The following is a 24,331-nucleotide window of genomic DNA, read 5'->3' on the forward strand; positions in this document are numbered from 1 at the left end:
TGTTTTCGAGTCAACTGTATGTAGAGAAGTTCTGTGTAATCAGTCATCTTTCTCAAGGCACATGCGAGAGGAGTAACCATGGGAAGAGTGGAAAATGGAAGAGAGGAAGCCATCTGATTCTTACTGTCTCCTCCCTAGGTGGAAATGATTGAGGGGCAGAGCAGTGGCACGTGGCTAAAAGGCTGTTTGTGGAAACGTTGCTCTGTGAAGTCGTGTGTCTCATTTTTTCTATCCCCATCTTCCTTCCTTCTCTAGGCATCTTAGGCAGGCCGTGAGAAAATGTCTGATTTTGTGGAAAGCGAGGCCGAGGAGTCAGAGGAAGAATACAATGATGAAGGCGAAGTGGTGCCCCGAGTCACCAAGAAATTTGTGGAGGAGGAGGATGACGGTGAGGAGGCCCCAGCCTCAAGCTTCTCCCCACTATTGCTAAGCTTTGGATAGTTGGATTCTTGCTGATGAGAGGCTCAGGCTGAGCACAGAAGTTATCACACATGAGGTACCAGCTTGAGAATTTTCAGTCATTTATAGAAAATACCTAACTGAGCATCTGTCTGCTATGTGCCAGGTCCTGCGCCTAGAGCTAGAAATGTGAAAGGAAGACCCTGCAGTCATGGAGTCTACATTGGCGGGAGGGGACAGACAGGAAACCAACAAATAAATACATGCGTAACGTTTTCCTCTTTTAGAGACCCCGCAGTGTTGGTATTTATGAGCCCAGTTTCCTATTTCTCTGGCCAAACCCAACCATTAGGATCCTCAGCAGAGTAGAACCATGAAATGGCTTTAAAGACAGGAAGGTAAATTTAAGTGTTATCAAAAGAATTATGGATGAAAGAAATAATATAGCCGCTGAACTTATAAATTAAGAGGAAAACAAAGATTACTGGTGGCTGTAAAACTCCTAGTAATGATTTTGAAAAGCCATAGTACTTAGGAAGATTATCTTGCCTAAAGACAGATGAGGAGCATAGAAATGAGGTAGTCCTTTCCAGATGCTCCTGCTCGAACTCAGTGGCCATGTTTTTTACATCTTTAGATGAAGCTGAAGAGTTCACATGGCATCCACATCATTAGGCTTAGAGCAGATGGAGAATCACAGTTAAGCAGGGGGTCCTGCCCCACCCCAGCCCATTTCCCAAACTCCATGCCTCAAACATGTGTATTTTCCAGATGAGGAGGAGGAGGAGGAGAACCTAGATGATCAGGATGAGCAAGGCAATCTGAAAGGCTTTATCAATGATGATGACGATGAAGATGAAGGGGAGGAGGATGAGGGTAGTGACTCTGGTGATTCAGAAGATGATGTTGGCCACAAGAAGAGAAAACGCAGTGAGTAGTCTCTCCTCAGTCAGGTGAGGCTGGGGTGGAAGTTACAGTGGACAAGGGGCCTCTCCATCACCATGGGTAACACTTTGTTTTCTCCAGCATCTTTTGACGACCGCCTGGAGGATGATGATTTTGACCTCATTGAGGAGAATTTGGGTGTCAAAGTCAAAAGAGGAGTAAGTGTCATTCTTTGTCCCTGGGGGCGAAGGAAAAAGCTCTTGAAATTCAGTGACTTCTGGGGGACGAGGCACCTCCGGAACAGTGTGGGAAGCATAGAGGATGAGAAAGTTGCTCAGTGTCATTGTGCTGCGGAGACTAGATTTGCATCCCAGGTCAGGGCGCTTGTTAGAGAAAGACTTGTCAGGGTTTGAAGGGTGGGCCTTGGTGCTGAAAGAGCATGTCTTAGTGTGTTCTTTTTCATCTCCCTTGGTCAGCAGAACTGTGGTGGGGAAAATGGGAGTGAGACTAGAGAGCAGGCACCCTTAGGCCGGTCCTCTCAGACCCTGTTGAAACAGGTTTTTTCCACCCCTAGCAAAAATACCGACGTGTCAAAAAAATGTCAGATGACGAGGATGACGATGAGGAGGAATATGGCAAAGAGGAACATGAAAAAGAGGCTATTGCCGAGGAAATCTTCCAGGATGGGGAAGGGGAAGAAGGGCAGGAGGCTGTGGAGGCCCCCATGGCTCCTCCAGAGGAGGAGGAAGAAGATGATGAGGAATCAGGTATGTGGCATCAGGCAAGAAATCCAATGTTTGGGTGGGTGTTGGGATTTCCTAGCCCTTAGGAGCAGAATGGGAAACCATTCTTCACCTGCGGGCCCCCAACATTTGACAGAAGTTCGTTTTTAGGAGCCTCCCTACTCTTCTCACTGGCCACTCACATAGTAGGAACTAAAGCCATTCAGTCCTGGCTCATCCCTTGCCTCTGAGCACTAATCCCTTCCTTCCCTACCCAGACATCGATGACTTCATTGTGGATGATGACGGACAGCCTCTGAAAAAACCTAAGTGGCGGAAAAAGCTTCCTGGATACACAGATGCGTGAGTCGGGGCTGGTACAGGGTGGTGATATGGGCGCCTGAGTAGACGCCGTCAGGAAGGAGGAAATCAGAGGCTTGCCAAAAATGGGACATCCCATCTCTCAACCATTTTGCTTCCTAACTCAACTAACCTTTACTAGGCAGGAATTTCAGACTGCTCCTAGAAGCCCTGAGAACTGTCTATATTAATAGAGCCACTGTGGGATTAGGAGCCACACGTGTGTAGGCTTCCATCAGCCTCCCTCTTCATCTGAAGCTCCACGTGTATTCATTTATATATTGGCATTCTGAGTATAATTTTGTCGGAAGAAAGCTTTTGCTTTGAGGGAATACTGTAATACCTTAGCAGAAGATGGACCCACTGAGCAGAATATGGATCTATCTGCCCTGTTGGGTTTGACCCCAGAGACTGGCACATGCCAACAATGGGCTTTTTATCTTTCATAAGTAATAGTTTTCCCAGAAACCTCCCCCAACTGAGCCTTTATTTCCAAAGCGACCATGCTTGCTTGATTGCTTGCTTGCTTGCTTATTTATTTATTTATTTATTTATTTAAATAGAGCAGACCCATTTTTTTCTTTTTGAGAGAGAGCGTGTGTGTGCATGCACGTGCATGTGCAAGTGGGTGAGGGGAAGAGAGAATCTTAAGCAGGCTCCATGCCCATCATGGAGCCCAGCACGGGGCTCAGTCTCACCACCATGATACCATGACCTGAGCTGAAATCAAGAGTCTGATGCTTAACCAACTGAGCCACCCAGGCGCCCCTACTTTTTAAATTTACCTCTCTCTTAACCTTCTCAATTTCCTTTGGGGCAAGTAAAGGGTCTGTGCTGGGGCTGCATTTCTCCTCTCATCAGAACCTGGGCCAAACCGTCTTGCTCTCACCCACAGGGCCCTACAGGAAGCCCAGGAGATTTTTGGTGTGGACTTTGACTATGACGAGTTTGAGAAATACAATGAGTATGACGAAGAACTGGAGGAAGAGTATGAGTATGAGGATGATGAGGCCGAGGGTGAGATCCGAGTGCGCCCCAAGAAGACTACCAAGAAACGTGTGAGCCGCAGGAGCATCTTTGAGATGTATGAGCCCAGCGAGCTAGAAAGCAGCCACCTCACAGATCAGGACAATGAAATCCGAGCCACTGACCTGCCTGAGAGGTTCCAGGTAAGAAAGCATCAGCTTCTGTCCTTCTGCCAATGTGTCATCACCTGCCCTGAGCCTCTTTGCTTCAAGGGTTGTATCAGAGGAGCAATCTAGCAACAATCTGATATCGAATATATATAGAAAGTTGGCTTTTGAACTCCATTTGACCAGGTAGTGCAGGGAGTCCTGGTCTTAGAGAAGGCTCTTCTGCTGCTTATGGCTCTTGAAATGGCACTCTTTCTTTAGCAAATACACAAAGTATGTCCACTTTGTGCCAGGACAGTGCTCTTCTGGGTGCTGGAATGTGTCTGTGGAGCACACATTTCTTTCCGGAAGCAGTGTATGTGTTATCCTACAGGGGTTACAGGATAAAGTCAGTCTCACTATTGTCTTATCCTGTGCAGCTCCGCTCCATCCCAGTTAAGGGGGCTGAAGATGACGAACTAGAAGAAGAAGCTGACTGGATCTACAGGAATGCCTTTGCCACACCAACCATTTCTCTTCAGGTACCCAAAAAAAGATCCTTATGTTTGACATGAACCAGAAGCCACTTCATCAAGATGAAGACCTGCTCCTACCATGCCCCAAACATCTATATGTGCCTAGTACAGAACAAGTATGGGTGTGTACAGGTGTATGAGAGATTTTTCTAGAACTCTTCTGACGGAGTTCTCTTTTGACATGGAGTAGTTTCATGTATGGTAAGACAAAGCAAGTAACGGTGTTATTGCTGTTTCTTTTTTTTTCTGGCTCCAGGAAAGCTGTGATTACCTAGACCGAGGGCAGCCAACCAGCAGCTTCAGTCGTAAAGGGCCCAGCACAATTCAGAAGATTAAAGAAGCCTTGGGTTTCATGCGAAATCAACACTTTGAGGTAGCACCTCAAGCTGTCATGGTCCCTTGGTTAGAAATTCAGCTAGGGGATGAGGGAAAAGGTAGCACCCTGTGAGATGAGGAGTCCCCTCTGTCTTCAGGCATGGTCCCTTGGCTCAAGAGTGTGCGAACCAAAGGAGACTCTGGTAACCAGGAGAACACTTGTTCTACCTGTCTGCAGCGTTATCTTCCCCTGTGGGGGAGAGCACGTGCCCTGGATGAGCCTGTGGGGGAGTCCAAGCTTCTGACTGTTGAATTTCCTGGAGCTGTTTACCCCTCTAGCAAAGGAGCTCCTTACAGATCTCTCCACTCTGGTTGACTGCAGTCTCCTTGCCACCCTAGGTGCCTTTTATTGCTTTCTACCGTAAGGAGTATGTGGAGCCTGAGTTGCACATCAATGACCTATGGAGGGTGTGGCAGTGGGATGAAAAGGTACGATGGATCCATGCTCCTAAGAGGCTGAGGTGTGGCTTGGGCACCACTACTACCAAGTCCAAGCCTCCTGTACATATCAGGTGGCTCCCCTTCCCGGGGTCGCCTGGTAAGAAACAGAGCAGCCTTGGGTCTCCAAAGCTGAACACCAGCCCTTAGTCGTGCCCTGTCCTATCCTAGTGGACCCAACTGAGGATCCGCAAAGAGAACCTAACACGGCTGTTTGAGAAGATGCAAGCTTATCAGTATGAGCAGATCTCTGCTGATCCTGACAAACCCCTGGCTGATGGCATCCGGGCTCTAGATACCACCGACATGGAGAGGTAAAGTATGCAAGGTTTATTCCATTACAGGGCACCCTCAGACCAAAGGCCCCCAGGGAGCAGTGTAACCTACAAAATCCTCAGCATAGGGCCCATCCCTTAGAAACCCAACTTGTCACCACACCAAAAGTGATCTCTCTGGCAAACAAATTCATCTTAGTTACCTATATGGGTATAAAAGGTGAAAAGGATAAGATACGTTTGCTGATCTGAAAATTCCCTGTACATTGGTATGTGGAAAACCAATTTATAACCAGAAAGGAGCTTGGTGAGCCTGGAATCGGTGGAGTGCCGGAAGGGTGCAGATGACTTCAGTGGCCAGTGTCATGAAGCTGGTGGGGGAGGGACAGACCATCTCAAGAACTCTGAACTTTGCTAGAGACGTGGTACTTCATCTGTCTCTCCCTTTTCATCTCCATTTCTGACAACCACCAACCACCATTTGTTTGACATATTCCTTCTTTAAGATACCTTGCTCTCAAGGAAGTCACCGTCTGGGGTTGTTGTGTGTCTCTAATAATTGAAGAATACAGACACCTATCCTAGTTGGGACCTTCCCTCCTGGGAATTGGACCTGTTGTAGCAGAACTGGGGTGTACCCTTAGTTACAGTTGAGGTCTTACATCCCTTTTCCTCCAGGCTTAAGGATGTCCAGTCAATGGATGAGCTGAAAGATGTCTACAACCATTTCTTGCTGTATTATGGTCGTGATATCCCCAAGATGCAGAATGCTGCCAAAGCCAGCCGCAAGAAGCTGAAGCGTGTGAGGGAAGAGGGAGATGAGGAAGGTGAGTGCTGGAACAGAAAACCCAGGAGGCTTGATGGCCACACCATCCCCAAGGATGCCCTTGGCTGAGTGCCCTTTGGGGCTTCCCCGCATGTGGCAGCTCCTTGGGAGTGACTGGAAACTAGAGCACTGGCTCATGTTTTCTTCCTAGGTGAGGGTGAAGAGGCAGAAGACGAGGAGCAGAGGGGCCCAGAGCTCAAGCAGGCCTCCCGCCGAGACATGTACACCATTTGCCAGAGTGCTGGCCTAGGTAAAAGCTAGCTGTGTTGTGTCCTGGGCGTTCCAGCCTTGAGCAAGGGGAGTTCCCAGATGGTCGCTGGTGGGCAGGAAGAGGACTTTTTTGAGCGAATCACTAATCCAGTTGTGAACACTGGCCCCCCCAGAACCCACGCCCACCCACAGTAATGGTCTAGCCTCTCCCTAATTTCCCAGAGGAATGGGAAGCTCATATAATCAGAGGGACAGAGTTCATCCTAGCCTTGAGAAGTTCTTTATTAAACTGTAGTTTCCACCTTAGTTCTGAGCCAAGGAGTCACAGAAAATTACTGTTTGTCTGGGTTATAACAGCCTGTCAGGTGTTTAAAGACAGGTTTTTTTTGGGTTTTTTTGGGTTTTTTTTTACTATTCTTTGTAAACTTCCTGGTGCTGCTTATTCATGACCCTCTTAAAGTCTAGTGCCCAGAATAGCTGCTCTGGACTCGGAGACCAAAGAGATTTGTCAGCCCAGCAATTGCCTTACCTTTCACACTCCTGTTTGCTTTAGATGGCCTGGCCAAAAAGTTTGGACTGACTCCTGAACAATTTGGGGAAAACCTGCGGGACAGCTACCAGCGGCACGAGACAGAGCAGTTCCCTGCAGAGCCTTTGGAGCTGGCCAAGGATTATGTTTGCAGGTAGGCTTGTGGCACGTGGCTGGCAGGAGGAGGGGCCCGCGGGCAAAGACACTGTCATCCTGCAGCTGCCGCATTTTCCCCACAGCCAGTTCCCTACGCCTGAAGCTGTGCTGGAGGGTGCCCGCTACATGGTAGCCCTGCAGATTGCCCGAGAGCCCCTCGTCCGACAGGTGCTGAGGCAGACCTTCCAGGAGAGAGCCAAGCTAAATATAACCCCCACCAAGAAAGGTAGAAAGGTGAGCTGGGTGAAGGGCTTTGATCCAACACGTGGCCCAGCTCTGTGTTCGACTGAGTTTCTTGCTTTCATGCTCAGCTGAGCTATCTGCCGGCAAGCAGAGAGGCAGTCTTTTCTCCCAGGGTCAAGCCCAGCCTGTCGGTAAGCTGACGATTCCTCTTAATGTGTACAGGATGTGGATGAGGCCCACTACGCTTACTCCTTCAAGTACTTAAAGAACAAGCCTGTTAAGGAACTGAGAGATGACCAGTTCCTCAAGATCTGCTTGGCTGAAGATGAAGGGCTGCTCACCATTGACATCAGCATAGATATGAAGGGGGTAGAAGGGTAAGCAAAGCTCTGGGGTGGGAGCTCTTTCTGGGAGGGCTTGATGAAGGGTCAGCTGGGTGGAGGGGTCCCTCAGGAACGTGAACCACAGTTTGAGAGGTGAGCAGGCCATTGTCCCTGGTTCACAGTGTTTGTGGACATTTCAGTGTCATCTTTCCTCCATCCCCGACCCTGCAGTGTTGTTTCTCCTCAGCTACGGCAATGACCAGACATATTTCGAAGAGATCAAACAGTTTTATTACCGAGATGAGTTCAGCCACCAGGTGCAGGAGTGGAACCGGCAGCGCACCATGGCCATCGAGCGAGCCTTGCAGCAGTTCCTCTATGTGCAGATGGCCAAAGAGCTCAAGAACAAGCTGCTGGCCGAAGCCAAAGAATATGTCATAAAGGTTAAGACTCACGGTCTTTAGGCCTGTGATTTCCCCAAACTAGAGCTGAGAGTGAAAGAACTCCTTACAAGTAGTCTTCTAGCAAACAAGCCATGGGTCACTTCAAGACCCCCCCGTTTGAGGAGATTCTTGGCTTCCCACCCCCAGCCCAAACACTCTTTGTTTATTTATTTTTTATTTTTTTTTATTTATTTATTTATTTATTTTTTTAATATATGAAATTTACTGTCAAATTGGTTTCCATACAACACCCAGTGCTCATCCCAAAAGGTGCCCTCCTCAATACCCATCACCCACCCTGCCCTCCCTCCCACCCCCCATCAACCCTCAGTTTGTTCTCAGTTTTTAACAGTCTCTTATGCTTTGGCTCTCTCCCACTCTAACCTCTTTTTTTTTTTTTTTTTCCTTCCCCTCCCCCATGGGTTTCTGTTACGTTTCTCAGGATCCACATAAGAGTGAAACCATATGGTATCTGTCTTTCTCTGTATGGCTTATTTCACTTAGCATCAAACTCTCCAGTTCCATCCACGTTGCTACAAAAGGCCATATTTCATTCTTTCTCATTGCCACGTAGTATTCCATTGTGTATATAAACCACAATTTCTTTATCCATTCATCAGTTGATGGACATTTAGGCTCTTTCCATAATTTGGCGATTGTTGAGAGTGCTGCTATAAACATTGGAACACTCTTTGTTTATATTGCCGTTCTCTGTATACTCTCCTGTTTCCACAACTAAGGTATGCCTTCACACTGTAAACCTGCAAAGGGCTAGGAACACGTGCACACGTCAACGCAGCCTGTGCACATGTGTACCCACATCTGTTCCCTTAGCACACTCGGTGAGCCTGTTGGCCATAGTGTCTGGTGTGTCTCCTCCCCAGGCCTGTAGTCGGAAACTCTACAACTGGTTGAGGGTGGCACCCTACCGGCCAGATCAACAGGTAGAGGAAGATGATGACTTTATGGATGAGAACCAAGGGAAGGGCATCCGCGTCCTAGGCATTGCTTTCTCCTCTGCCAGGTAACTGCCTGTTTGTGCCTGCCCAGCCTCACCCCTTACCTGTCTTCCTAATTTCATTCTACTCTTACTTACATCCTCTTATTTCTGATTGTTGCACTACTCTTGTCTGGTCGGCAGAGATCACCCTGTGTTCTGTGCCCTGGTCAACGGTGAAGGAGAAGTGACAGACTTCCTTCGACTGCCCCATTTTACCAAACGGCGAACTGCATGGAGAGAGGAAGAACGGGAAAAGAAGGCAAGTGGCTAGGATAGGGCAACCAAGTGTACATCTTAAGTGCATTTTACAATTCTGTGGGGGTATGTGTTTATGGTCTACATGACATCCTTTGCAAGACCCTGATTGATCTCCACGTGCTTGCTGAATACTGGAGTCCTGGGATAAGTCTCAACTTCCATAAGCAGTAGATGGCACTCACGTTCTGGTGCAGAATTTACTTCTGGCTGGAGGCCAATTCCTAGGTCTTGTGTTCTTCTGGAAGCTGCCATTATAGCCTCTGTTCTTCCCAGCATCTGGGTCATCCTGTTCCAGTAGCTGAAAGCCAGTGAGGCATTAAGCCAACCTTTTCCCTGCTTTAGCCTTTCAGTGTTTCTTCCAAGGAAGGAGGAATTTGAATTCATCTCATGTATATGCTTCTGATTTTCTTAACCTAATGATATCTTTCAATTTTGCGAGAGACCTGCATTCTAGAGTAATTTTTCGCAACCATTTTTTAAAAAGAAACATCGGGGCGCCTGGGCGGCTCAGTTGGTTGAGCGTCTGACTCTTGATTTCAGCTTAGGTCATGATCCCAGGGTCATGGGGTTGGGCTGCCCACTGAGCATGGAACTTGCTTAAGATTTTAAGACCCATTCTTTCTCTCTCTCCCTCTCTCTCATCTCCCCCACTCATGCTCTCAAAAAAAAAAAACAACAGGGGCGCCTGGGTGGCGCAGTCGGTTAAGCGTCCGACTTCAGCCAGGTCACGATCTCGCGGTCCGTGAGTTTGAGCCCCGCGTCAGGCTTTGGGCTGATGGCTCGGAGCCTGGAGCCTGTTTCCGATTCTGTGTCTCCCTCTCTCTGCCCCTCCCCCGTTCATGTTCTGTCTGTCTCTCTCTGTCCCAAAAATAAATAAAAACCGTTGGGAAAAAAAACAAAAAAAAAAACAAAAAAACAAAAAAACAAAAAAAACAATTAAAATAGAAAAAGAAAACAAGGAGTTGAGATTAGAATAGTCCTGATAGCTAAGCAGTGGTTTATGGTAGAAAAAACCCAAGTATGTTTACACCTGGCTGGCTCAGTCAGAGAAGCATGTGACTCTTGATCTTGGGGTTGTGAGTTTAAGCCACACATTGGGTGTAGAGATTACTAATTAGAAAGGAAGACCCAATGTGCTTAGACCATCACGACCAAGTATGAGCCAGAAGTATAGTAATTTTAGGAAACGTTAGCAGATATATAATATTCAAACCAGAGGTCTTAGTCTCCTTGTTTTGTGCACTAGTTAGACCGTGTCTATGCATTATGGAGTTTATTGTTCTCTGGTCTTACAAGGTCTTGTGCTACTTAGGGAGAGAGAACTGTTAGAAATCTCCCTGTCTTCAAAGCCATTCAGTTCCAATTTTATTTCAATCCAGGCTCAAGACATTGAAACCCTAAAGAAATTTCTTCTGAATAAAAAGCCTCATGTGGTGACAGTTGCAGGAGAAAACAGGTAGGGGCTCCAGGGGAACTCCAGGGACTAGACCTGGCTTAAATTCATTCATTCCTTCTTGTTGAACCTGGCATATGCCTCTAACAGAGCAATAAGCATGTAGACCCTTGGTAAATTTCCCATCCCCGGGGCGGTGGTGGGGCAGGGGGTGGGTATCTCTTTGTCTTCAAAGCCCCTTCCTCGGGGCGCCTGGGTGGCGCAGTCGGTTAAGCGTCCGACTTCAGCCAGGTCACGATCTCGCGGTCCGTGAGTTCGAGCCCCGCGTCAGGCTCTGGGCTGATGGCTCGGAGCCTGGAGCCTGTTTCCGATTCTGTGTCTCCCTCTCTCTCTGCCCCTCCCCCGTTCATGCTCTGTCTCTCTCTGTCCCAAAAATAAAAAATAAAAAACGTTGAAAAAAAAAATTAAAAACAAAAAAAAACAAAGCCCCTTCCTCCCCCATCCCCACCCCCACTTCCACCTCAGCCATGAGTCTGTCTATCCCTGAGAAACTTCAGAAAGAGCCCTGACCAACACCCCTCATCCCTCCAGGGACGCCCAGATGTTAATTGAAGATGTGAAGCGCATTGTGCATGAGCTGGACCAGGGCCAACAACTGTCCTCTATTGGGGTGGAGCTGGTTGACAATGAGTTGGCCATTCTCTACATGAATAGCAAGAAATCGGAGGTAATGCTGGAACCCCATTCTTAAGACCTGCACAAGCAAGAGCTGTCAATCCCTAGGAGATTTACTAGGAAAACGAAGGTTATCAAGGGCACAGGACTGCACTTGTTCAGTTACCCGTGTGCAGCTGCTTCATTTTGCCAGTCATGCTTCGGAGTGGGAGCCCTGCAAATTGGTCCCAGGAAAAAGGGGTCCCAGAGGAGACAAGAAAGTGACTTAAAGCCAGAACGGTTTGAATCTCCTTTTGCTCTCGGAACGGAGGGGACTTAATGGTCCTGCTGGTCCTTGTTTGACTCTAGGCAGAGTTCCGGGATTATCCTCCAGTGCTGAGACAGGCCGTCTCCCTGGCCCGGCGCATCCAGGACCCTCTGATTGAATTTGCCCAGGTGTGCAGCTCTGATGAAGACATCCTGTGTCTCAAGTTTCATCCCTTGCAAGTGAGTATGATTCAACAGGCAGGCTTAGCGGGCAGAAGGGCACAGTAACCTTATCCTTGTCTGCTGTTTATCGGCAGGAGCATGTGGTGAAAGAGGAGCTGCTCAATGCCTTATACTGTGAATTTATCAACCGAGTCAATGAGGTTGGGGTCGATGTCAACCGTGCCATCGCCCACCCATATAGCCAGGCCTTAATCCAGTACGTCTGTGGTCTGGGACCTCGAAAAGGGACCCATCTCCTGAAGGTAAGATTGGGTTGAATGAGAAAGTAAGAAAAGTTCTATTTCACTGAGCCTTTACAATTGCCAGTATAATTTTGACAAAAGGTCAGAGAAGTAGAGACTGGTATAAGAGTCATCCAGCTAGTAAGAGTCCAAGTCAGACTTCAGACCCAAGTGGCCACAGCTACTATGTGTACTACTGTACTTCATTACTATACTATAGTGGCTCATGGAAAAGATAGCCATAAACTAGGATTTAAAATGCATGGAAGAAGGGACGCCTGGGTGGCTCAGTCAGTTAAGCGTCAGACTTTGGCTCATGTTATGATCTCATCCATGAGTTCGAGCCCCGCGTGGGGCTCTGTGCTGACACCTCAGAGCCTGGAGCCTGCTTTGGATTCTGTGTCTCCCTCTCTCTCCTCTCTGTTCCTCTCCCACTTGTACTCTGTCTGTCTGTTTGTCTCTGTCTCTCTCTCTCTCTCTCTCAAAACTAAAGACAAAAAAAAATTTTTTAGCGGGGGGCGCCTGGGTGGCTCAGTCAGTTGAGCTTCAGACTTCGGCTCAGGTCATGATCTCTTGGTCTGTAAGTTCGAGCCCCACGTCGGGCTCTGTGCTGACAGCTCAGAGCCTGGAGCCTGCTTCGGATTCTGTGTCTCCCTCTCTCTCTAACCCTCCCCCATCCATGCTCTGTCTTTCTCTGTCTCAAAAATAAAATAAAACGTTTAAAAAAAAAAATTTTTTTTTTTTTTTAAATGGATGGAAGGAGGGGTACATGGGTGGCTCAGTTGGTTGAGCGTCTCTTGATTTCGGCTCGGGTCATGATCTCAGTTTGTGGGATTAAGCCCTGCGTGGGGCTCTGCACTGACAGCAAGGAGCCTGCTTGGGATTTTCTCTCCCTGTCTCTTTGCCCCTCCCCTGTTCCCATGCATGTGTGCACATGCGCGCGCGCGCGCGCTCTCTCTCTCTCTCTCTCTCCCTCCCTCCCTCCCTCCCTCCCTCCCTCTCTCCCTCTCCCTCCCTCCCTCCCTCCCTCTCTCTCTGTCTCTCTCTCAAAATGAATTTTTAAAAAAGCTTCAAAAAAATAACATGGGTGAAAGCAAGCCTGCCAGACGCAAAGCTCAGGATAGTGGTTTATTCCAGTGGGTAGAAAAAGGATTTCCGTCAAGTTAATGGAGGATTTAAGGAACTTCGGAAGTACTGGTAATGTCCTTTTTCTTAAGAAGAGTGAAAGGTACTTGGGTGTATGTTTTATCATTAACTTTTAACTTACACACTAGTTCTATATTAGGTGTAATGTAGTTCACTAAAATAATTTTTTTTTTTTTAATTTTTTTTTTTCAACATTTTTTATTTATTTTTGGGACAGAGAGAGACAGAGCATGAACGGGGGAGGGGCAGAGAGAGAGGGAGACACAGAATCGGAAACAGGCTCCAGGCTCCGAGCCATCAGCCCAGAGCCTGACGCGGGGCTCGAACTCACAGACCGCGAGATCGTGACCTGGCTGAAGTCGGACGCTTAACCGACTGCGCCACCCAGGCGCCCCTAAAATAATTTTTTTTTAAGTAGCAGACAGTACAGTATAGTGCTCAGTTAAATATTGAGGCATGGAGACAAAGGGTTTCCCAGAAACCTGAAAGCCCACACCTCTCTCCTAGATCCTGAAGCAGAACAACACCAGGCTGGAGAGTCGGACCCAGCTGGTCACCATGTGCCACATGGGTCCCAAAGTCTTCATGAATTGTGCTGGCTTCCTCAAGATCGACACGGCCTCCTTGGGGGACAGGTGATGCCCTCTTCCTGGGTGGGCCAGGCAGAATTCCCTTGGGCTTTGCTTTGGGGATTCAGGGGATTAGGGCTGTCAAAGGGCCCAAGGTATTTGAATTAGGAAATATTTTAAAGCAAAGGTGAGCAACCCTTTATTAAGTCAAGAGCATCTGACCTATGGAAAAGATCGGTTAAATTATGTGAAGCTTTTTTTGTATGAGGAAAACATAAAAAGAACCAACTTATTTTATAAATTAAGGACAGAAAACATACAAGATTTCATTCAGTAAACACAAACATGTTCTGTTATTATGATTTGCCGTGGCTAGATAAGGGTGGGGCTAGCAGGGGCAATAGAAAAGGAGTGTGGGGGTATGAGGAGATAAGGAAGGGGGATAGAGATTCAGTATGTTTTCAGATGATGTTATTGAGAGAAAGTTCTATTCACTTGGACTTTGGACTTCACTATTGACCTCTTCCTCTCCAGAAGTTATCAACTCAGTCTTTGGAGGATCTTTTCCACGGGCACATAGCTCCTCATTCAGTAATGGAAATCAGTGGGGAAATAGGCTTCAAGTTCTAAAACTTCATTTTCCACCCAGCTTTGCTGTAACACTCCACGAATAACATAGGTCCATGTGAGTGCACGGGCAAGACCAGCCTGGGAAGGCTTTATGGGGGAAAATAGTTGTCAGCAAATTGTCAGAGGTCTTTTCCCCCTTCTTGTTTTATCTTATTATATAAGACTTGTTTAAGTTCATTATATAAAATCCAATGTATAGCAATATTGTGCAGAAAGTGGAAGTCCCCCATAATCCCACCCCCCAGAGATAACTACCATAACAATTTGGTGTGTACTACAACGTTCCTAAATTTTATTTTTGCTATGCATTTACTAACTACCCATTTACTACAAAAATGGGATCATACGGTTCATAGTGTTTTGCAGTGCATTTTTCACGTACCAGTATATTGTGGCCATCTTTCCATGTCAGCACACATAGATCTACCTCATTATTTTTAATGGCTGTATAGTATTCCATTGTATGGAGGTACCCTGATTTATTTAACCAGTTCCCCATTGGTGGACATTTGGGTTGTTACTAGAAGCTTCTTGTTCTATATCCTTGTCCCTTTTCTGCCTTTCATCCAGCACCGACTCATACATTGAAGTTCTTGATGGTTCCCGAGTCCACCCTGAGACCTATGAGTGGGCCAGGAAGATGGCAGTGGATGCTCTGGAATATGATGAATCAGCTGAGGACGCTAACCCCGCAGGAGCCCTCGAAGAGATCTTGGAAAACCCAGAGCGACTCAAGGATCTGGACCTTGATGCCTTTGCAGAAGAACTGGAGAGGCAGGTGGGTGACAGTGTAGAGGCTTGGCACAGAAGTCACCCGCAGTGGCTTAATTGGGAGGAGACTCAGGCAGCAAATCTCCAGAAAACCTCCAATGGTGTTAATGTGGGAGACTTGATTGTCTCTTCTCTCTGCCCAGGCTGCATGTAGCTTTGCATGTATCTGTTTCCCACATTGGGTTTCTGTGAAGCATTTTTATCCGAGAACATTCCATGTTATAACAGAGAAAGTTTGGGGGGGCACTTGGGTGGTTCAGTCAGTTGGGCATGCAACTCTGGATTTTGGCTCAGATCATGATCCCATGGGCGTGGGATTAAGCCCTGCATCAGGCGCCACGCTGAACACGGAGCCTGCTTGAGATTCTCTCCTTCTGCCCTTCTCCCCTGCTTGTGGGCCTTCTCTCACTTTCTCTAAAAAAATAAAAATGAAAAAATAAATAGAAAGTTTGAAAAAATTCTATGGTAAATCTTGATGGGAAAGAAGAGAAGCCCTGACAGGAGCCAACTGTCCTACTCCTTTTGTTGCAAGCCCCCCATGGCTCCAGTTGGGGAGGGTTGCAAGGCTCTTCCTGTTGGGCTTCTTCCCCAGGGCTATGGTGACAAACACATCACCCTGTATGACATCCGGGCGGAGCTGAGCTGTCGGTATAAGGACCTGCGGACAGCCTACCGCTCTCCCAACACAGAGGAAATCTTCAATATGTTAACCAAAGAAACACCAGAGACCTTCTACATTGGTAAACGCTCGGTCTGGTTTTCAGCTGGAGGAGAATTTGTGGGGTGGAAGGGTGCATTTACTGTCTATGTTCAAACCAAGCGATGATTCCAGCAGAGTGAGGCAGGTTTATACTGTAGGTAAAAAAGACCGGGGGAGCTTTTAAGATTATTATTAATATATGCAGCCCTGAACTAGAAGTCAAAACTGAGTTCAGGGACCAATTATGCTTCTTAACCTGCTGCTTCAGGATCTTCAAGGAGTCACTTCTATAGGCATCATGTTCCCCCGTCATCAAATCAGGGGAAGATCTCCTTAAGGATGTGAGGGAAATCAGTAGAGATGCCATAAGCCAGATGTTCTGACACTAAAAGGCCAGTGGGAAGAACACCTCTCCAGTTCTCTTAGCCTGGTCCCTATTCTCTTCTTTCCTTCCCTGTCCTCTCCCTTTCCTGCAGGAAAGCTCATCATCTGCAACGTCACTGGCATTGCCCACAGGCGTCCACAGGGTGAGAGCTATGACCAGGCGATCCGCAACGATGAGACAGGGCTGTGGCAGTGCCCCTTCTGTCAGCAAGACAATTTCCCTGAACTAAGCGAGGTATGTGCTGCACTGTTACTGTGGTCACTGAGTTTCCTCCATTGAATGTCTCTAGAACGGAGTCTAGAATACAGCTATTTTAGATCACGCTTTTCCCAAACAAATAAACAGGGACGAGGGCTAGAACACATACAGGTCTAACATGAAGTCCCTCTATATGCTGGTCAGAAACAATCAGTGTGCTTCCTTCTATTATGGCTCAGCCTTTAACCCATGTTTCCTATTTTCTGGGGATCTAACTCAACCAGATTATAGACCTGAGGGCGTGTGTTTCTTACTACAGGGCAGGTACGGTGTTCCTGTACATGCTAGTTGGAAGGAATCTATAGGCTCTCTTGATTTTTTTTTCCATTTTCCACACGAGAAAGTTTCCAGACTTTACCCAATAAATAAGCTGGTGGGATTTGTCCCAATAATAAAGCCAAGGGGCACCTGGTTCCCTGAAGTGGATTGTTCTGGGGAGACTGGCATATGTATTTCTTATGTCCACTAGGTCAGAACAGAATTGGGAGAGATGGGCCTCTGTGGCAGCTAGAGAGACATACAAATAGATTAATATATTTTATATTAATATATAAATTAATAATTTAATTAATAATTAATATTAGGGATGTTCAAAATCTGTGTTGGTGGGTGGCTTATTCATTGTATTTCAGACCATGTTGCCAGGTGTTATGGCAAGATAAATTGCAGCACCCCAGCAGCTCTTTTCTGAACGTAGATCTCCAGAACCTTAATGACCAAGCTCCTCTCCTGATGCACTTTTTAGGTCTGGAACCACTTTGACAGCGGTTCATGCCCAGGCCAGGCCATTGGTGTCAAAACACGGCTAGACAATGGTGTCACCGGCTTCATCCCCACGAAGTTCCTCAGTGACAAAGTGGTAAAGCGGCCCGAGGAGCGAGTGAAGGTAGATGGAAGACTAAACTAAGACATCTAGTGCAACTTTCAGCTGCCCAAATGGGGCTCTCCGGAACTTTGGGCTGCGCCTCCCTAGAAGTGAGGCTTGGTTCCCAGTGGCTGCTGGTGGGGAGAGAGTCAGGAGGATTTATAACTGGCTGAAAGAAGCCAGGGTGAGAGGCATGTGAATGAGTAGCAGCTTTTGTTCTCTTTGTGATTATTTCATTGGGTTGCCAGCCCTTTGGGAGAGGGCTCTCTCTTCCCATGTGGGAGGCTGTGATTTAGTCTGTAGGCAGGAAGCAGGGCCCAGCATTACATGCTGTGAAACAGAAAGGCTGAGCTTCCTTTGTGTTCTAGTATTCTCCTGCCAGCTGCCATCTATTATGTACCCAGTAGATACCAGCACTTGACGTTTACACGTGTTGTCTCTGATCTCTCAACTTGATGGGGAAGGAAACCTTTTTCAGAGAAATTTGAGTGCCTTTTCCAGGATTACCCAGTTAGTTGGTGACATGGCTGATATACCGTGTCTGCCAAACTCTCTAGTTCTAAGTGTCATGAACCCCTGAGAACCGTGGACTTAGGAAGATTGGGGAAAACATTCCCAATCAAGGAAGCCAGGGAGATTTTCAAAAGAAGAACCATGCAGTGACTGGCTTTTGCCAGTGTTTAGACGGAAGGGCTCAAGTCAGGGGGAAAGAACAGAAAGCTGTTGTTTTGCCTCTCCTCCAAAAAGGGCAGCCAGACTTTGCTTTTACCCCAGGAACAATAATTAGGTAACTTTATGGGAAAAGGGAACAGCGCCAGTGGCGGGGTAGATCCCAGTAAGCTCCGGTTGTTTTTCCTGTCTAGAGTGAGAGGCATCTGTGTGGGGCATGGCTGGTGGTCTGCAGACCAGACTCACCTGTGAACTCCTAACCTGCCACTTGCTAGCTCGCTGGCTTTGGGCGAGTCACTCCATCTTTCTGCCTGGACTTCGGTTTTCTCACATGTAAAATGGGGCATCGGGCTAGATTATCTTTGTCCCTTCCAGCTCAAATGTTCTATGGATCTAGGTGGGAATGACCGTTCACTGCCGCATCATGAAGATTGACATTGAGAAGTTCAGCGCAGACCTTACCTGCCGAACCTCAGACCTCATGGACAGGAACAACGAGTGGAAACTGCCCAAGGACACGTACTATGACTTTGACGCTGAAGCAGCAGACCACAAGCAGGAGGAGGACATGAAACGGAAGCAGCAGCGGACCAGTGAGTGTGAACACCACCTGTGCAGCCCAAGTCTTGGCAGCCCCCCCGCAGGATTCATGTGCTGATGGCTATACCCCAGTGGGAGTGAGCGCTCGGCTTTGAGGTGCTGCACCTCAGAGACATCATGGATGGAGTCACTGGCAGGGTTGAAAGCCAGGGTCTTCTTGGGTCACGTGTTCTTTGCTAATACACTGTGACTTTTTTTTTTTTTTTAACGTTTATTTATTTTTGAGACAGAGACAGAGCGTGAACGGGGGAGGGTTAGAGAGAAGGAGGGAGACACAGAATCCAAACAGGCTCCAGGCTCCAAGCTGTCAGCACAGAGCCCGACGCGGGGCTTGAACTCAGGAACTGCGTCATCATGACCTGAGCCGAAGTCGGACACTTAACGGACTGAGCCACCCAGGCACCCCTACACTGTGACTTTTAAAGCTTCGTTCTCTCAGCACTTGAGGAACCCAGGTTCACACACAAAACCTTCACATTAGAGAATTCAGGTCCAGAGAGGGCAAAAGAGTCTCAGAATTTGATAGCAGGTCAGAAATAAAGCCACAAATTGTCCCTTTGCTGTGGACTCCCAGTCCCCTCCCCTGATCTGTACTTCTTTCTTGGCCTCCTCAGCATACATCAAGCGAGTGATCGCACACCCGTCCTTCCATAATATAAATTTCAAGCAAGCAGAAAAGATGATGGAGACCATGGACCAGGGTGATGTGATCATCCGACCAAGCAGCAAGGGTGAGAATCACCTGACAGTGACCTGGAAGGTCAGTGATGGCATCTACCAGCACGTGGACGTGCGGGAAGAGGGCAAGGAAAATGCCTTCAGCCTGGGAGCCACCCTGTGGATCAATAGTGAGGTGAGAGCCAGCTCCTGCTTCCCATCCCCTCTCCTACTTCCAGAAACAAGCCATTTCTGCTTACTTTCATGTGACGTTAGTAACTTATATGCATTACATATATTTTAGCTGTGTAGAACAGAATAGGAGGTTGATTATGAAAGGAATCATTTGATAACAGTTTTGTGTATTTTGCTTCTCTCTGTCCTCCCAATTTTAAAATAGACTACCTATAGAGAGCCAGTGGAGGAAGAGGAGAAAACATATATGCACATGATTGCGTACACACACCATTTCTCATTTTCAGTAGAAGGAAATTTTATGAAGCTCCTTGTTATTCCCAAGCACCAGAGGAGAATCAAAGTTATGGTTTAAAGGATTTTATGCCTTGTAAGCTGATAAATCTGAGCAGGATGTATAAATTGGGGGGACTTTGCAGGGGAGCGAGGCTACAGCAGGGCTGGGAATTCCACTCCCTCCCATGGGTTCTCTTCCAAATAGATTAGATGAAGGAGTCTCAGCTCTGAATGTGACACATGGGGCCTTTACCATATTCCCACAGGAATTTGAAGACTTGGATGAGATTGTTGCTCGCTATGTCCAGCCCATGGCATCCTTTGCCCGGGACCTTCTGAATCACAAGTATTATCAGGACTGCAGTGGTGGGGATCGTAAGGTGAGCCAGGGCTCTTTGAGGCATGACATCTCCCAGTCACTTCAGGATATATGGTGTCCCTTCAGCGTAGGGGACGTTCAGCTGGTGAAGGAGGTGTACCTCATGTATGCGCCAGACATTGTGTACCAAGCATGCTGCTATCCCAACCTCTCCCCCTCGTTCTACCCCCAGAAATTAGAGGAGCTGCTCATCAAAACTAAGAAGGAGAAGCCCACCTTCATCCCTTATTTCATCTGTGCCTGCAAGGAACTGCCCGGCAAGTTCCTACTGGGATACCAGCCCCGGGGTAAACCCAGGTGAGCACTAGTCCTGAGAAGGTGCTGCCACTGGGGTCCACGGATAGGCTAGCAGGGGAGTTAGAGACCCCCGGAGCAGTACTCTCTCTGGTTCTGCTTGACTGTCTTTTCCCTCTTACCTGTTGGAGGTTGGAGGTGGGGAAAGAGGGTGACGATCTAGAGGTAAAAAGCAAAGAAAGATATTTTCCCCAGCCCTGTGAAAAGTTTCCTTCACCATTTTTCCCTCCCAAAGAGTGATGGAAATTACCAGACACTCTCCACCTGACTGGCAAAGTTGAGGGCCAGGACACAGGTCTCTCCTCACTCTGCTTCCCCCTCACCAGGGGGTTTGACACAAGGTGGCTCACTGTTGCTGTGGTGTGCCGAATAATTTCTGCCTGCACTGAAGGGGTGGGTCAGGAGAGCTGCTCTCCTTCCTATCATTGACCCTTCTGCTCCCTTCTATGTGTGGCTAACAGGCTGGCCTTCCTAGACATGCCTTTGTCTAGATCCCTCTAGAGCTCACTCTGAATCAAAGTCTCATTTTTTGGGATCTGCTTTCCTTTTGTCTGTTACCCAGACTGATAATCGTATCGGTCTTCTCTACGCCCCCACCTTCCCTTCGGCTCGTGGCCAAGGCCAGTGAGTTTCTGCTCGTATCCCTATACTGCCTGTGCAAGATAAACAGCATAGACTATGTTAGTCTGGGCTCAGTGGCTGGGTGACAAGAAGCTCTGGACTCCAGACCCTGCACTGCCTTGGGCACACGTAGAATATTGTTGTCGTTTCTGAGAAGCCATTTCTGATTTACCATCATGCTTCCAGAGGATGGCAGCCAGGGCTGTTGGCTAGACACTGTCCCACGAGGAACAGTTGAGCAAACGAGGGATCTTTAAATGAAGAAGTAGAGGCAACGCAATCACTTCCCGTAGAAAGGTGTGCAGACTCCTTGTGTCGCAGCATTAATGACACTTGATAGATGATTTAGAAAGCACGGTTCAACTTAACATAAATGAGACCTTTTCAAATTTGTCATTGTCTGTTGGTAATTGACAGCTGTCCTTTATTGAACAGAACCCTGTCTTAGGTGTTGTGCCAAGTGCCTCATACATGCTGTCTCATTGATTCCTCACACACAGTTCTGTAGGTTTAAGTGCTGTTGCCTTTGTTTTTCAAGTGAAGCTGAGGTTCAGGTTTAGTGACTTCACATAAAGCCATATAGGTAGTGAGTGACAGCCAAAACTGCAAGTAGAACTGGTCTGAACCCAGAGCCCATCGTCTTATCTACTCTCTGCCCTGCAGTGTCGAGTAAGGTCAGACTAACCACCTTAACTGGTATTTCCAGATTCCAGCGCAGGGGGAGACAGCAGGACAGCAGCCCTGACACTGTGGCCTCAACTCCTGCCACCACCTGCAGTGTGCTGCCATCACACTGCACCCCAGCATGGTGGCCCAGCCCCCAGCAGGCCTTCTTCTGATGGCCTGTACCTGTCACACCAGGGCTGCCGACTCCTGGCCTTGACTGTGCTCACCTCCTCACAGTGCAGCCTCCTTTGACAGGATCAGGGCTCTTTCATCTCTCCTTTCCCCCCAGCACCCACTTTGGCTACTTCACATGGTGGAGATCTGTTCTGGCCGCTCTCTCACAGCCGGCCCCAAGTGGTCTCTGACACAGGTTTCCTTCCAAAATCTCAGGATAGAATACGTAACGGTGACTCCAGAAGGATTCCGGTACCGGGGCCAAATCTTCCCTACTGTGAACGGACTTTTCCGATGGTTTAAGGATCACTACCAGGATCCTGTACCAGGTGAGTTCTGCTCGGAGTTCTGGGATGTGCTTAGAGGGACACGAAGGTCCTGAATCAAGGTGATCACTAGCCACCGGTGGAAAGGACGAGGCCTGGGCTGTCACTGAAGCTGTCTCACTCCTGCTCCAGGCTCCTAGCATCAAGGAGGTCCTCCATCCACTTTGCTGATGCAGCTTCCCTTCTTTCCTCCCACCTCAGGACCTCCTCCAGCCTCCTTCATTGTGAAAACAGAAACAGGTTTCTGGAGGGACAAAACTAACTTTGGCTGTTTCCTACAGGCATCACCCCCAGTAGCAGCAGTAGGACCCGGACACCTGCTTCTATCAATGCCACCCCAGCCAATATCAATCTTGCAGGTGAGCTCATGTCTGAGACTGGGAGCTGGAGGGATGGCACTAGAAGACTTTGACCTCTAACGTGCCCATCTCCCACCTCTGTGTGCCTACAGATCTGACACGGGCTGTGAATGCCCTGCCTCAGAACATGACCTCGCAGATGTTCAGTGCCATCGCAGCCGTGACAGGCCAAGGACAGAACCCCAACGCCACGCCAGCCCAGTGGGCCTCGAGCCAGTATGGCTATGGCGGCAGTGGAGGGGGCAGCAGCGCTTACCACGTACGTGGCTTGGGGACAAGGCTCCCTGCAGAGGGTGGAGAAGAGCAAAAGGGAACATTCATCCTTTGCCAACCTGTGTACATAGACTGCCCTCTGGCGGTGTCTACCCCAAGGGGCTTCATATGTACAGATGGGGCCACCACAGCCTTAGGAATGGTCTCCAACACATGTTCCTTTTCTTTGGGCCCTCTTGAGGGTAGAGGGAGTAAGAGAAAGTCTGATTTTTCCGTGGTCCTTTGGGGTCTTTGGAACCCTCAAGTGGTCCACACTGGCGAGCCCTGTTGTGCCAGGTCCCATCCTGCTGACCTCTCTCTGCCACTTGGGACCACACATTGCTCAAGAGATGGTCAGCTGGAAAGCTCGGTGCTGAGCCCCGGTTTTCAGCTTGCCAGAAGTTCATAGCAAGGCCAAATAAGCCCCAAACCCATCCCCATTTAACTATTCATCCTTCTCCAGGTGTTCCCAACGCCAGCCCAGCAGCCAGTGGCCACACCACTAATGACCCCCAGCTACTCCTACACAACCCCAAGCCAGCCCATCACCACACCACAGTACCACCAGCTACAGGCCAGCACCACCCCACAGTCTGCCCAGGCCCAGCCCCAGCCCTCCTCCAGCTCTCGGCAACGGCAGCAGCAGCCAAAGTAAGTATGCGGTTTGTGGCACAGAGCAGGTTGTTAGGGGCAGGTGTTGTCAAGAGGCCAAGCAGTTCAACATAAGCAGGTCGCTTGGACCTTGTGAAAGCCGTGACCCAAGCAATGTCTCCAGAACGACCACTTTCTGGGAAAAGACAGAAGAAGGTGATGTGACAAAAAACATGAGGTCCATTTCTGTAAAGATAGACGACTGGCAGTGTTTGGTGGGAAGGCTTCGTTCCGGTGAGGCCCCAGAGATTCCTGATCTCAGAGGCCCCTTCTCCCTCCCAGGTCCAACAGCCATGCAGCCATCGACTGGGGGAAGATGGCAGAGCAGTGGCTACAGGAGAAGGAAGCGGAGCGGCGGAAACAGAAGCAGAGGCTAACACCTCGGCCCTCTCCCAGCCCCATGATCGAAAGCACCCCCATGTCCATTGCTGGCGATGCCACCCCGCTCCTGGACGAGATGGACCGGTAGGGGGCCTGCTCCTAGGACTCTGGTTACCTCTGAGGCTGGGAGAGCCCGGCCGCCCACTGCCTCACTCCCTGTCCCGCCTTTTCTGTCCATAAAGTGGCGTGAGTTGACGTTCTCTCTGGTGGTCAGCCTGGATGGGTGACAAGCTGGATGGCCTTGGGAATTTGAGCTCAGTGTAAGCTAGGCGACAATTCTCCCACTCCAGGCCCTCACCGACCACCTGTTCTGGGACCAGGCTGGGCGGGGAGTGTGGCGGGGAGGAAGAAGAGGAAGACGAGAATGAGAGTGGAACAGTTTTGTATTCTCCCTACAAGCCATTTTGAGCTTCTGCCCTCACCTGACTCTGGGCTGTGACCCCGGGGCACCAAGCTCAGCACATGAGTCTCCCCCAGCTCTTGTGGGGAGAGGAATGCTATTTATTCAGTTTCGGGCAGGAGGGAGAGGAGGGAAGGTGTTTCTGACCCAGATGCCAACAGCTTGGGTGGCTATCAAAGCAGAATTGCAGGGGACACAGGAGCAGTGCTAACCTGCTCAGCCCCCGCCTGGCCGCCTTCACCCACCTGCTGCTGCCTCCGCTTCCTGCCTGTCATTTGAATAAACAGTGTTTCTACAGA

The 24,331-nt window shown here is 48.6% G+C and overlaps 1 protein-coding gene across 3 annotated transcripts in view; it reads left to right on the forward strand.

Annotated features, from left to right (window-relative positions):
- SUPT6H (SPT6 homolog, histone chaperone and transcription elongation factor) overlaps positions 1 to 24,331 on the forward strand; it is a 34,292-nt gene extending 9,961 nt beyond the window's left edge. For all 3 annotated transcript variants that reach the window (XM_058704573.1, XM_058704574.1, XM_058704576.1), the window contains exons 2-37: positions 256 to 388; positions 1,171 to 1,329; positions 1,426 to 1,502; positions 1,859 to 2,051; positions 2,285 to 2,369; positions 3,262 to 3,535; positions 3,919 to 4,020; positions 4,271 to 4,387; positions 4,729 to 4,818; positions 4,999 to 5,141; positions 5,781 to 5,929; positions 6,080 to 6,178; positions 6,692 to 6,821; positions 6,907 to 7,057; positions 7,229 to 7,383; positions 7,577 to 7,772; positions 8,657 to 8,796; positions 8,914 to 9,031; positions 10,410 to 10,486; positions 11,015 to 11,150; positions 11,447 to 11,584; positions 11,662 to 11,829; positions 13,462 to 13,589; positions 14,724 to 14,931; positions 15,517 to 15,664; positions 16,101 to 16,243; positions 17,013 to 17,153; positions 18,199 to 18,394; positions 19,016 to 19,254; positions 19,796 to 19,909; positions 20,081 to 20,205; positions 21,880 to 21,992; positions 22,271 to 22,348; positions 22,441 to 22,607; positions 23,064 to 23,251; positions 23,534 to 24,331. In XM_058704573.1, coding sequence (XP_058560556.1) covers positions 280 to 388; positions 1,171 to 1,329; positions 1,426 to 1,502; positions 1,859 to 2,051; positions 2,285 to 2,369; positions 3,262 to 3,535; positions 3,919 to 4,020; positions 4,271 to 4,387; positions 4,729 to 4,818; positions 4,999 to 5,141; positions 5,781 to 5,929; positions 6,080 to 6,178; positions 6,692 to 6,821; positions 6,907 to 7,057; positions 7,229 to 7,383; positions 7,577 to 7,772; positions 8,657 to 8,796; positions 8,914 to 9,031; positions 10,410 to 10,486; positions 11,015 to 11,150; positions 11,447 to 11,584; positions 11,662 to 11,829; positions 13,462 to 13,589; positions 14,724 to 14,931; positions 15,517 to 15,664; positions 16,101 to 16,243; positions 17,013 to 17,153; positions 18,199 to 18,394; positions 19,016 to 19,254; positions 19,796 to 19,909; positions 20,081 to 20,205; positions 21,880 to 21,992; positions 22,271 to 22,348; positions 22,441 to 22,607; positions 23,064 to 23,251; positions 23,534 to 23,720 — 5,181 coding nt within the window. In that variant the 5' untranslated portion in view covers positions 256 to 279 and the 3' untranslated portion in view covers positions 23,721 to 24,331. The remainder of the gene's footprint in view (positions 1 to 255; positions 389 to 1,170; positions 1,330 to 1,425; positions 1,503 to 1,858; positions 2,052 to 2,284; positions 2,370 to 3,261; positions 3,536 to 3,918; positions 4,021 to 4,270; positions 4,388 to 4,728; positions 4,819 to 4,998; positions 5,142 to 5,780; positions 5,930 to 6,079; positions 6,179 to 6,691; positions 6,822 to 6,906; positions 7,058 to 7,228; positions 7,384 to 7,576; positions 7,773 to 8,656; positions 8,797 to 8,913; positions 9,032 to 10,409; positions 10,487 to 11,014; positions 11,151 to 11,446; positions 11,585 to 11,661; positions 11,830 to 13,461; positions 13,590 to 14,723; positions 14,932 to 15,516; positions 15,665 to 16,100; positions 16,244 to 17,012; positions 17,154 to 18,198; positions 18,395 to 19,015; positions 19,255 to 19,795; positions 19,910 to 20,080; positions 20,206 to 21,879; positions 21,993 to 22,270; positions 22,349 to 22,440; positions 22,608 to 23,063; positions 23,252 to 23,533) is intronic.

Source organism: Neofelis nebulosa, chromosome 16 (genome assembly GCF_028018385.1).
Source record: "Neofelis nebulosa isolate mNeoNeb1 chromosome 16, mNeoNeb1.pri, whole genome shotgun sequence".
Taxonomy (NCBI): Eukaryota; Metazoa; Chordata; class Mammalia; order Carnivora; family Felidae; genus Neofelis; species Neofelis nebulosa.